At 38.1% G+C, this 12,482-nt stretch overlaps 1 protein-coding gene across 1 annotated transcript in view; it reads left to right on the top strand.

The window, feature by feature from the left end:
• Positions 1 to 12,482, top strand: part of agxt2 (alanine--glyoxylate aminotransferase 2) — an 80,208-nt gene that overhangs the window by 19,746 nt on the left and 47,980 nt on the right. Inside the window, exons 3-5 of the mRNA XM_062031995.1 lie at positions 1,983 to 2,173; positions 2,258 to 2,381; positions 4,701 to 4,795. Of these exons, the coding sequence (XP_061887979.1) occupies positions 1,983 to 2,173; positions 2,258 to 2,381; positions 4,701 to 4,795 (410 nt within the window). The remainder of the gene's footprint in view (positions 1 to 1,982; positions 2,174 to 2,257; positions 2,382 to 4,700; positions 4,796 to 12,482) is intronic.

Here is a 12,482-nt window from a genome sequence, read left to right on the forward strand (position 1 = left end):
TATATATATATATATATATATATATATATATATATATATATATATATATATATATATATATATATATATATATATATACCGGTGTGTGTATATATATATATATGTATGTATGTATGTATGTATGTATGTATGTGTGGGAAAAATCACAAGACTATTTCATCTCTACAGGCCTGTTTCATGAGGGGTTTCCTCAATCATCAGGAGATTTTAATGGAAGCATTCACATACCATGGTTTATATAGGGCACAGAATGGGTAGGTACAGGCAGTCGTAGGGGCGTGGTGATTGGCTCATGTGTTACCTAGGAGGTGTTTCCTTCTGTGACGGCATGCTGATACAATTTCGCTGCGCTTGTTGAGGGATGACAGGTCTGGACGGTATATAATAAACAGTTTGTCTTTTAAGCGTAGGTTGCATCTTTTATTACCACTGTTGTAAGGTGTGCTGGATGCAAGAATTTGCCATGTTATTGAATATTCAACATTATTGTCTTTGAGATTCCAAATGTGTTTGCTGAGTTCTGTAGTGTGCCGCAGGCTTTTGCTTCTGAAAGAAGCCTTGTGATTGTTCCATCTGGTTTTGAATTCTCCCTCAGTTAATCCTACATATGTGTCGGATGTGTTAATGTCCTTGCGTGTTACCTTTGCTTGGTAAACGACTGATGGTTGTAAGCACCCCCCGTTGAGAGGGCAATCAGGTTTCTTGCGGCAGTTACAGCCTTTGTCGGTTTTGGAGTCGTTCTGCCTGGTGGTGGACGGCTCCTTTTCAATTGCTTTGTTGTGGTTTGAAATGATTTGTCGCATGTTGTTCATACAGCTGTAGCTCAATTTAATGTTGTTCTTGTTGAATACTTTTCTTAGGGTGTTGCCTTTGGGGAAGTGTTTGTCGATCAGAGTGAGGAATTTGTGGCCAATATTAGTTGAGACGTTTTTGCTGTATGGGGGGTTGTACCAGATAATGTTGTTTCATTTTCTGCTCTTTTTTGGTTGGTTTCCTGGCGTGGGTTCGTAGGTGAGGGTGAAGTTGTATCCGCTTTCATCAAGTGATTTTTGGTACGGGGGGGTTGCTTTGTCGAATTCGGCTTTGCTAGATGACAGCATCGATAGTCTTTTATTAATTCCGGTAGGTATTCTTTTCGTGGTGGTGGGTGGGTGGTTGCTGTCATGGTGCACGTATTGGAGTGTTGTGTTGGGTTTCGTGAATGGTTGGTAGCTGTTATTCCTCAGGTTGAAAGTGACGTCGAGGAAGTTGACGGTTTGCTTGTTGGCTTCAATCGGGATCCTTAGGCCGTTTTATATATATACACTATATATATATATATATATATATATATATATATATATATATATATATATATATATATATATATATATATATATATATATATATATATATATATATATATATATATATATATATATATAACGGCCTACGGATCACGTCAACTGTATATATATATATATATATATATATATATATATATATACATATATATATATATATATATATATATATATATATATATATATATATACAGTTGACGCAGGGGTAGCTCTTGTTTTGGTTTTTGGCTGAGACCAGGGATCTTGGGCTTGAAAAGGTTGGTGACCACTGACTTAGAGCATTGTGTTTGGTCAACAATAAAATTGAAAATGAACATTTTGCCTAAAGAAGTAATAATGTCTGTCAATGATGAATAGATTCTCACAAGTCTTTCGTGTTCCTCTCAGTCTTTAACAACAGACAGCAAAGTAAAACGACAAAGAATCCGCATAATTCTTAGTTCAATCGTTAACTTAGCCACACAATTGCAAATTGCTTGTATCAAATCTACGGCAAATAATATGATTGTTGTATTAGTTTTTAAAACAGGTGCTTTCATTGAAACAAAGCAAACAGGGACGGTGTGGTCTCATTGGGTTGGTATGGTGGTTAAATAGTATATGGAACAATGTATTTTTCCGCTCTATATTTCCTGTCAGGGGATGTCTAAAGAGTCTATGATGGAGATCCGCAAAAAGTACTGCCACCCCATGACCATGAAGGTTACCTCCTACAAGAAGCCAGTGTTCGTCCATCAGGGTCACATGCAGTGGCTGTGGGACGTAGACGGGAGGCGATATCTGGACTTGTTCGCTGGTGTGGCCACTGTAAGCGTGGGCCACTGCCACCCGTAAGAACCTCGTTCTTTGCTACGAACGAAAAAGAGCCACATGGAGGTTTTTAATTTTCACCCTGATTCTTTTGTGGGTTGCAGAAAAGTAACGGCCGCCGCAGAGAAGCAGCTGAGGAAACTGTGGCATACCACCAACATCTACGTTTATCCTTCGATTCATGAATACTGTGAAAAACTGGCGTCGAACTTACCGGATCCTCTCAAGGTACAAGAAAAATCACAAATATTATCTACTAGAAGGCCAACTCATGATGCGATGAGCAATACTGTTTCACTCAGGTCCTGCAGGGAGCAGTAATACACATAACAAATCAGAGCCGTGTAAAGCAGTGTTTTTCAACCTTTTTTGAGCCAAGGCACATTTTTTGCGTTGAAAAAATCCGGAGGCACACCACCAGCAGAAATAATTAAAAAACTAAACTCAGTTGACAGTAAAAAGTCGTTGTCGCAATTGTTGGATATGACTTTAAACCATAACCAAGCATGTATCACTATAACTCTTGTCTCAAAGTAGGTGTACTGTCACCACCTGTCACATCACGCCGTGACTAATTTTGAGTTTTTTGCTGTTTTCCTGTGTGTAGTGTTTTAGTTCTTGTCTTGCGCTCCTATTTTGGTGGCTTTTTCCTCTTTTTTTTTTTGGTATTTTCCTGTAGCAGTTTCATGTCTTCCTTTGGGCGATATTTCCCGCATCTACTTTGTTTTAGCAATCAAGAATATTTCAGTGGTTTTTATCCGTCTTTGTGGGGACATTGTTGATTGTCATGTTATGTTCGGGTATACATTGTGGACCGCGATTTTGCTCCACAGTAAGTCTTTGCTGTCGTCCAGCATTCTGTTTTTGTTTACTTTGTAGCCAGTTCAGTTTTAGTTTCGTTCTGCATAGCCTTCCCTAAGCTTCAATGCCCTTTCTTAGGGGCACTCACCTTTTGTTTATTTTTGGTTTAAGCATTAGAGACCTTTTTACCTGCACACTGCCTCCCGCTGTTTCTGACATCTACAAAGCAATTAGCTACCGGCTGCCACCTACTGATATGGAAGAGTATTACACGGTTACTCTGCCAAGCTCTAGACAGCACCGACACTCAACAACAACACATAATTTGCAGACTATAATTACTGGTTTGCAAAAAATATTTTTAACCCAAATAGGTGAAATTAGATCATCTCCCACGGCACACCAGACTGTATCTCACTGCCGTGAGGGGCTTTTGACCAATCAGAGACAGTATGGCCAGACAATCTCTTAAACCAGGGGTATCAAACAAACGGCCCGAGGGCCGGATCAGGCCCGCGAACAGGTTTTATCCGGCCCGCAGGATGAGTTTGCCAAGTATAGAAATGAACCTGAAATTTTTGAATGAAAGAAACAGCTGTTCTGAATGTGTCCACTGGATGTCGCAATAGCAATTCTTTGTATCTTTGTAGATGATGCGGTCAGGATCTGTGGTCTGGATCATGTTTTTGTTATTTTCTGTTAGTTTTAAGACTCCATTAATTCCTGTTTTTGTGCACCCCTGTTTGTTTTAGTTTCCATGGCGACTTATGATTTTCACCTGCCTCTTGCGTTCGGGACACACCTGTTTTCTAATCAGGAGACCATTATTCAAGCCTGTCTTTGCCAGTTAGTCGTCCTGGCGTCATTGCTTGTTTTCATGCGTTACCATAATTCATGCTGCTCGTTTCTTACCACAGTAAGTTTTGTTCTTGATATGCCATAGTTCATGCTAAGTGTTAACGTCTATATTTTCTGTGTTAAGTTTTTTGTTCTTTAGCCTCTCGTGCGTACGGCACGCTTTCCTTTTGTTTTTGTCTTTTGTGATGTGTAGGATTTTGAATAATTAAATATGTTCCTACCTTCAAGTCCTGTCTGGAATAGTCCGTTTGCTTCCTGGGAAAACCCCTTCGTCTTGACAGATGCTACATATGTCAGTCGAGGAAAATGATCAAACTACATGAATAACATACAGTAATTTGATTTTGATTAAAAAATTTTTATCGTGATAGATTGAAAATTAACACCAATGAGTTGACTGATGAACATTATCACATAATTTATTCAGAAAATACAAATAACGACAAAGATAGAATACTATAAAACGCAACATATAAGTGTAAAAAAACATTATGATTTGTACATTTTCAGAATGTGCTTGTTCTATTTTTAAACAAACAGAAGTTGTCTTCATTTTTAAGTTATCGTGCCGTGATTTTACCAGTCCAGCCCACTTGGGAGTAGATTTTTCTCCATGTGGCCCCCCATCTGAAATGAGTTTGACACCCCTGTCTTAAATGATTAGCCAAAAGCCCCTCACGTGTCTACAGGGCGCCATGTTGAGGACCAACTCTGAAACCGATTTGTCCAGACTCTCTACAAATGTAAACTGACATTTTAAGAAATATATAATATACTCAGGTCCTTTCCTTGTCTAAAGTGCATAAATCTGTTATTAATATTTTTACATGATCATGCTGGTTACCAATAACTAACATAAACTTCTCGCCTTGTTTTTCACGTGGACAGGTGGTCTACCTGACAAATAGTGGCTCAGAGGCCAATGACTTGGCAATGTTGATGGCCAGATTGCACACTGGAAACTTTGACATCATCACTCTCAGGTATCAGTTTCAATGTATTAATTCTTATTCACAGGGACGGGCACACATTTATAAACATTTCTGTATATGTAGAGAGCTAATTTTTAACTGTAGTCTCTAGGCAAGGTACACAATGGCAACAATTAATAGCAATAAAATTAAACAACATAATCATAGTAATAAGAGCAATACATATTATATACAAACCCCGTTTCCATATGAGTTGGGAAATTGTGTTAGATGTAAATATAAACGGAATACAATGATTTGCAAATCATTTTCAACCCATATTAAGTTGAATATGCTACAAAGACAACATTTTTGTTTGTAGATTAAAAAGTTAGCACAGCGCATGCTCACATACATACAGTGTAGTGTTTTCCCGATACCAATATTTTGGTACCGGTAGCAAAATACGCTACTTTTCAGAGGCGGTATAGTACCGAAAATTATTCATTAGTATCGCGGTACCATACTAATACCGGTATACTGAACAACCCTAATACATTGCATCCGGAAAGTATTCACAGTGCTTCACTTTTTCCACATTTTGTTATGTTACAGCTTTTTTCCAAAATGGAATAAATTCATTTTTGTCCCCAGAATTCTACACAAAAACACCATAGTGACAATGTGAAAATGTGTTTTTTTAATATTTTTGCTAATTTATTAAAGATTAAAAATCACATGTTCATAAGTATTCACAGCCTTTGCTCAATACTTTGTTGATGCACCTTTGGTAGAATTTATAGTCTCAAGTCATTTTGAATACAAAGCCACGAGCTTGGCACACCTATCTTTGGGCAATTTCGCCCATTCCTCTTTGCAGCACCTCTCAGGTTGGATGGGAAGTGTTGGTTTTCATCCAGGATGTCTCTGTACATTGCTGCATTCATGTGTTCAGTCATCACTTAAATAGAACCTGTCTGACAAAAGGAAGTCGGCCAAAAGGTTTCAAAGAAATTCAAGAAGAGATGAGAAATAAAGCAATTGGCTGGAAAGGGTTAAAAAGCAATTTCCAAAGCTTTGGGACTCCAGCAGACTGCTGTGAGAGCCATTATCTACAAATGCAGAAAACATGGAACATTGGTAAACCTTCCGAGAAGTGGCCGGCCTTCAAAAATTACCCCAAGAACACAGCGATGCACGTCTAAAAAAAACTGCAGGCCTTCCTTGCCTCAGTTAAGTCAGTCTTAATAGAATGGAATAAGGAAGAGATTAGTGTTGTCCCGATACCAATATTTTGGTACCAATACCAAAATTATTTCGATACTTTTCGGTACTTTTCTAAATAAAGGGGACCACAAAAAATTGCATTATTGGCTTTATTTTAACAAAAAATCTTAGGGTAAATTAAACATATGTTTATTATTGCAAATTTGTCCTTAAATAAAATAGTGAACATACAAGACAACTTGTCTTTTAGTAGTAAGTAAGAAAACAAAGGCTCATAATTTAGTCTGCTGACATATGCAGTAACATATTGTGTCATTTTCCATTCTATCATTTTGTCAAAATTATTAAGTACAAGTGGTAGAAAATGAATTATTAATCTACTTCATTTTTTTTATTTATTTATTTTTTTGTCATAAAAAAATACAATCATGTGTGCTTACAGACTGTATCCCTGCACACTGTATTGATCTATATTGATATATAATGTAGGTGCATTCATTGTAAGTGTGTCTTGTGTTTTTTATGTTGATTTAATTAAAAAAAAAAAAAGAAAAAAAAGTGGTTGGGGACCACTGTCTTAAAGCACCTCTTCCTGAGGGCGTTTCAGTGTTATAACTTCACCTTTATCGTCAGTTTTTAAGCCAAAAGGTGTCTGTTCTCCCTTTTCTGTCTACACACTGTGTCTGCTTGTAAGTACTCTGTGATTGTGCGTTGCCGAATGTGCTCCTCTGCTCGTAAACCAGCAATGACATGACGTACGTTTCAGAGGCGGTATAGTACCGAATATGATTCATTAGTATCGCGGTATACCGTACAACTCTAGAAGAGACTGGGCAAAAATGGCATCCTTTGCAAAGTTCACAGGCAAAAACCACTGCTGACCAAAAAGAACATAAAGGTTCGTTTTACTTTTGCAAAAACACACCTGAATGATTGCCAAGACTTTTGGGAGAATCATATATGGCCTGTTGAGACAAAGTTGAACATTTTGGAAGGTGCGTTTCGTTACATTTGGCATTAATCTAACTCAGCATTTCAGAAAAAGAACATCCTACCAACAGTTAAAGTTTGTAAACACTTGTTTGAACAGCCTCTAAACTGTGTCATGTTAATACGTTGTTTCATTTCTTTGCCCAATTTATTCCATCATTTTAATTCCACATACTGATATACTAAAGGTCTTAAAGGGGAACTGCACTTTTTTTTAAATGTTGCCTATCGTTCACAATCATTATGAGAGACAAGACAGAATGGATTGTTCCCAATTGCTGCATTGCCTGCCACAAAGAACAAGTCTATTTTTTTACAAATTCCAATGCAAAAAAAAACCTGAATCTTTTGTCTTCTTGTCTCTCATAATGAATGTGAATGGAAAAAAAGTGAAGTTACCCTTTAAGTGTTGTACGGGCATGAAAATGTTTTAAATTAAAAATGTCTCTAAAGTTATTTCTCCTTTCTTTGTTGAGAAGAATTGTTGTACAGTCTTGGGTTGCAGGATATAGTTTGCTTTTTACATAATTTTAGCTGTTTGCACATCCAATAAATTTCAATATTTTGGATTCAATAAATAAATGGTTTGTATGTTCTCTATATCCATTATTATATATTATTCTAATTGATCCTTTTTGTAACATGGTAAATGAATGAAGTTGACTTTTGTAGTTATTTACACATTTTACAACGCAATAACGCAGATATGGTAACACTAGCAAGCGGTTAAGAATGTTTAGTGATTTTTGATCCAATACATATTTTTGCTTTATTCATTATATGAATATTTCTTGAGACATTATGTTGTATATTTTTATATGAAAATTTCAGTTAATTTTCTCATTTATAATTACACTCAAAAATAGGATTTCTTTCACCCTTTCAATGTCTACTCCGTCTATTTGCATTTCTGTCTGATTTTCCCTTCTACTGTAACCAAATAGCATAATTTTAGTTTTACTGAGATTCAAGGATAGTCTGTTTTTGTCCATTTGTTAATTTCTTCAGTAATTATTTGTATTAACTTCTGTGTGTTCTCTCCTGAACAAAGCACAGTTGTATCATCTTCAACTAATACTAACTTTAAGTCCTTTGTGACTTTACAAATGTCGTTTGTAAATTTTTTTTAACAATTTTGGTCCCAGTATTGAGCCGTTGGGTACGCCACAAAATAACTCGAGTCGCTGTTGTTGCCATATTTTCACGTATTGCATCCAGTTGGTTAAGTAGATTTTTACCCAGTTCAGGAGTTACCCTCTACGTCCATATTGTTGTACAAACCCCGTTTCCATTTGAGTTGGGAAATTGTGTTAGATGTAAATATAAACGGAATACAATGATTTGCAAATCCTTTTCAACCCATATTCAGTTGAATGCACTACAAAGACAAGATATTTGATGTTCAAACTCATAATTTTTTTTTTTTTTGCAAATAATAATTAACTTAGAATTTCATGGCTGCAACACGTGCCAAAGTGGTTGGGAAAGGGCATGTTCACCACTGTGTTACATGGCCTTTCCTTTTAACAACACTCAGTAAACGTTTGGGAACTGAGGAGACACATTTTTAAGCTTCTCAGGTGGAATTCTTTCCCATTCTTGCTTGATGTACAGCTTAAGTTGTTCAACAGTCCGGGGTCTCCGTTGTGGTATTTTAGGCTTCATAATGCGCCACACATTTTCAATGGGAGACAGGTCTGGACTACAGGCAGGCCAGTCTAGTACCCGCACTCTTTACTATGAAGCCACGTTGATGTAACACGTGGCTTGGCATTATCTTGCTGAAATAAGCAGGGGCGTCCATGGTAACGTTGCTTGGATGGCAACATATGTTGCTCCAAAACCTGTATGTACTTTTCAGCATTAATGGCTCCTTCACAGATGTGTAAGTTACCCATGTCTTGGGCACTAATACACCCCCCATACCATCACAGATGCTGGCTTTTCAACTTTGCGCCTATAAAAATCCGTATGGTTCTTTTCCTCTTTGGTCCGGAGGACACGACATCCACAGTTTCCAAAAACAATTTGAAATGTGGACTCGTCAGACCACAGAACACTTTTCCACTTTGCATCAGTCCATCTTAGATGAACTCAGGCCCAGCGAAGCCGACGGCGTTTCTGGGTGTTGTTGATAAACGTTTTTCGCCTTGCATAGGAGAGTTTTAACTTGCACTTACAGATGTAGCGACCAACTGTAGTTACTGACAGTGGGTTTCTGAAGTGTTCCTGAGCCCATGTGGTGATATCCTTTACACACTGATGTCGCTTGTTGATGCAGTACAGCCTGAGGGATCGAAGGTCACAGGCTTAGCTGCTTACGTGCAGTGATTTCTCCAGATTCTCTGAACCCTTTGATGATATTACGGACCGTAGATGGTGAAATCCCTAAATTCCTTGCACTAGCTGGTTGAGAAAGGTTTTTCTTAAAGTGTTCAACAATTTGCTCACGCATTTGTTGACAAAGTGGTGACCCTCGCCCATCCTTGTTGTGAATGACTTAGCATTTCATGGAATCTACTTTTATACCCAATCATGGCACCCACCTGTTCCCAATTTGCCTGTTCACCTGTGAGATGTTCCAAATAAGTGTTTGATGAGCATTCCTCAACTTTATCAGTATTTATTTCCACCTTTCCCACTTCTTTGTCACGTGTTGCTGGCATCAAATTCTAAAGTTAATGATTATTTGCACAAAAAAAAATGTTTATCAGTTGAACATCAAATATGTTGTCTTTGTAGCATATTCAACTGAATATGGGTTGGAATTTATTTGCAAATCATTGTATTCCATTTATATTTACATCTAACACAATTTCCCAACTCAAATGGAAACGGGGTTTGTAATTTTTTTATTTAGATATTATGATTAACCCTGCCAAATGGTTTTGTTAGATCTATTTTTACATCACTTTCTGTCAATGGGAAAAGGACGCATAGGAAAAAGCTCTACTTTTTCTACCGGGGTTTTTGATACATTTGACGCTCTTTTGACCACTGATTGTCATCACAGCTACATAAAGTCAGCTGGCATCTTCCAACTGCTCTTGGTCGGTGAGAGGCAGTTTTGAAGCAGTTTAAAGTGTTTCTGACCACACAGAGTGATCTCAGTTTAAAGGGCTAACACCTCCAGTTGAAGGTACGAATTTGTCGAAATAGACAAGTTAAATGTTTTTAAGTCTGCCATTAACTGCCATTAGCGGGCTGCTAACGCTACAATGTCAAAAGCTAAGAAAAACTCAAATCCCAGCACCATCTGTGTAATCTGGATCAGATGAGTCTGTGAATACAGGACACGAAAGGAAGCAAGACTTGATGCTCCATAACATAAACGAGAGCAGACTTGGAAAGAGTAAAATTAGAAGCAGAAAGAGCAAGATTAGAACATAAAGACGATATGAGAAGTCTGCAGGAAATATACAAAGACTTATTTCCTGAGTTCAAGTCCCTGAGTTCTTAAACAATAACAAAAACGATATATAAATAAAAAAATATCGTTCTAACCACGATGTATGTCAACCTGCTCACCTTTGTTTACATTCAAGAGCTGTATGTGTGCTTTCTTTAGTTTTAAATTTTAAATGAATTTGCAAAAAAAAAAAGAAAGAAAAAAACGTTTCATTTTGTTATTATGGGGTATTGAGTGTAGAATTTTGAGGACAAAAATAAATCTATTCCATTTTGGAATAAGGTTGTAAGATAACAAAATGTGGAAAAAGTGAAGCGCTGTGAATACTATCCGGATGCATTGTATCCTCCTATAATGTGTAGTGTAACATGTTTGGCTATTCCTCATCCTGCAGGGATGATACTTGTACAAAACGTACTTTATTTGCCGCCATGGAGGCGAGGATTGCTGACTTCGAAGCAGCTTTGCACTGTGGAGGGACCTTAGCCGCTAACAAGAATGCTATAGTACGTTGGACGCATTTGCTCGCTTGTCGCTGTCAAATATGCGCGACACAGCGACAATGTGTCATCCTCATGTATTGTCGTGATCTAACGATACTATTAAAAACCCTATCGTCGGCTAAATTGATATCTTGTATCGCAGGGGTATCAAACTTGTGTTTATTGAAGTTAAAGTTAAGTTCAAGTACCAATGATTGTCACACACACACTAGGTGTGGTGAAATTACCCTCTGCATTTGACCCATCCCCTTGTTCACACCCCTGGGAGGTGAGGGAGCAGTGGGCAGCAGCGGTAGCCGCGCCCGGGAATCATTTTTTGGTGATTTAACCCCCAAATCCAACCCTTGATGCTGAGTGCCAATCAGGGAGGCCACATCGCAATTATGGCTGCCCTCTGAGGGCCACATTGAATGACATGAAAAGACCACTTTAAATGATGTACGGGTCACATTAAATGACGTAGGGGACCACATTAATTGACGTGGAAGAGCATATTAAAATGACGTGGCAGGCCAGTTTAAACAATGTAGTGGATCACATTAAATCATGTGACGGACCACATTCCACTTTGAATGATGTGGCAGACCACATTGAATAACGTGACGGGCCATTTTAAATGACGTGGCCGACCACCTTAAATTAAGTGGCGGACAACATTAAATTATGTGACGGACCATATTCCACTTTGAATGACGTGTCAGATCACATTGAATAACGTGACAGGCCACATTAAATAATGTGGCAGACCATATTGAATAATGTGACGGGCCACCTTAATGATTTGGCCGACCACTTTAAATGATGTGGCCGACCACATTGAAAAATGTGACGGGCCACCTTAAATGATGTGGCCGACCACATTAAATGATGTGGCGGATCACATTAAATTATGTGACGGACCATATTCCACTTTGAATGACGTGTCAGATCACATTGACTAACGTGACAGGGCACATTAAATAATGTGGCAGACCATATTGAATAACGTGACGGGCCACCTTAAATGATGTGGCCGACTACTTTAAATGATGTGGCCGACCACATTGAAAAATGTGACGGGCCACCTTAAAAAATTATGTGGCCGACCACATTAAATGATGTGGCGGATAACATTAAATTATGTGACGGACCATATTCCACTTTGAATGACGTGTCAGATCACATTGAATATCAATCAATCAATCAATCAATCAATGTTTATTTATATAGCCCTAAATCACAAAAGTCTCAAAGGGCTGCACAAGCACAACGACATCCTCGCACAGAGCCCACACAAGGGACGTCGATGTGAATGACTATGAGAAACCTTGGAGAGGACCGCATATGTGGGTAACCCCCCCTCTAAGTACAGTCCCTAGTGGATCCTCAGAATAACGTGACAGGCCATATTAAATAATGTGGCCGACCACATTAAATGATGTGGCAGATCACATTGAATAACGTTATAGGCCACCTTAAATAACGTGGCCGACCACTTTGAATGATGTGGCCGACCACATTGAAAAATGTGACGGGCCACCTTAAATGATGTGGCCGATCACTTTAAATTATATGGCAGATCACATTGAATAACGTGACAGGCTACTTTAAATAGTGTGGCAGACCACTTTAAATGATGTACGGACCACAT

The sequence above is a fragment of the Entelurus aequoreus genome, linkage group LG21 (genome assembly GCF_033978785.1).
Source record: "Entelurus aequoreus isolate RoL-2023_Sb linkage group LG21, RoL_Eaeq_v1.1, whole genome shotgun sequence".
NCBI lineage: Eukaryota > Metazoa > Chordata > Actinopteri > Syngnathiformes > Syngnathidae > Entelurus > Entelurus aequoreus.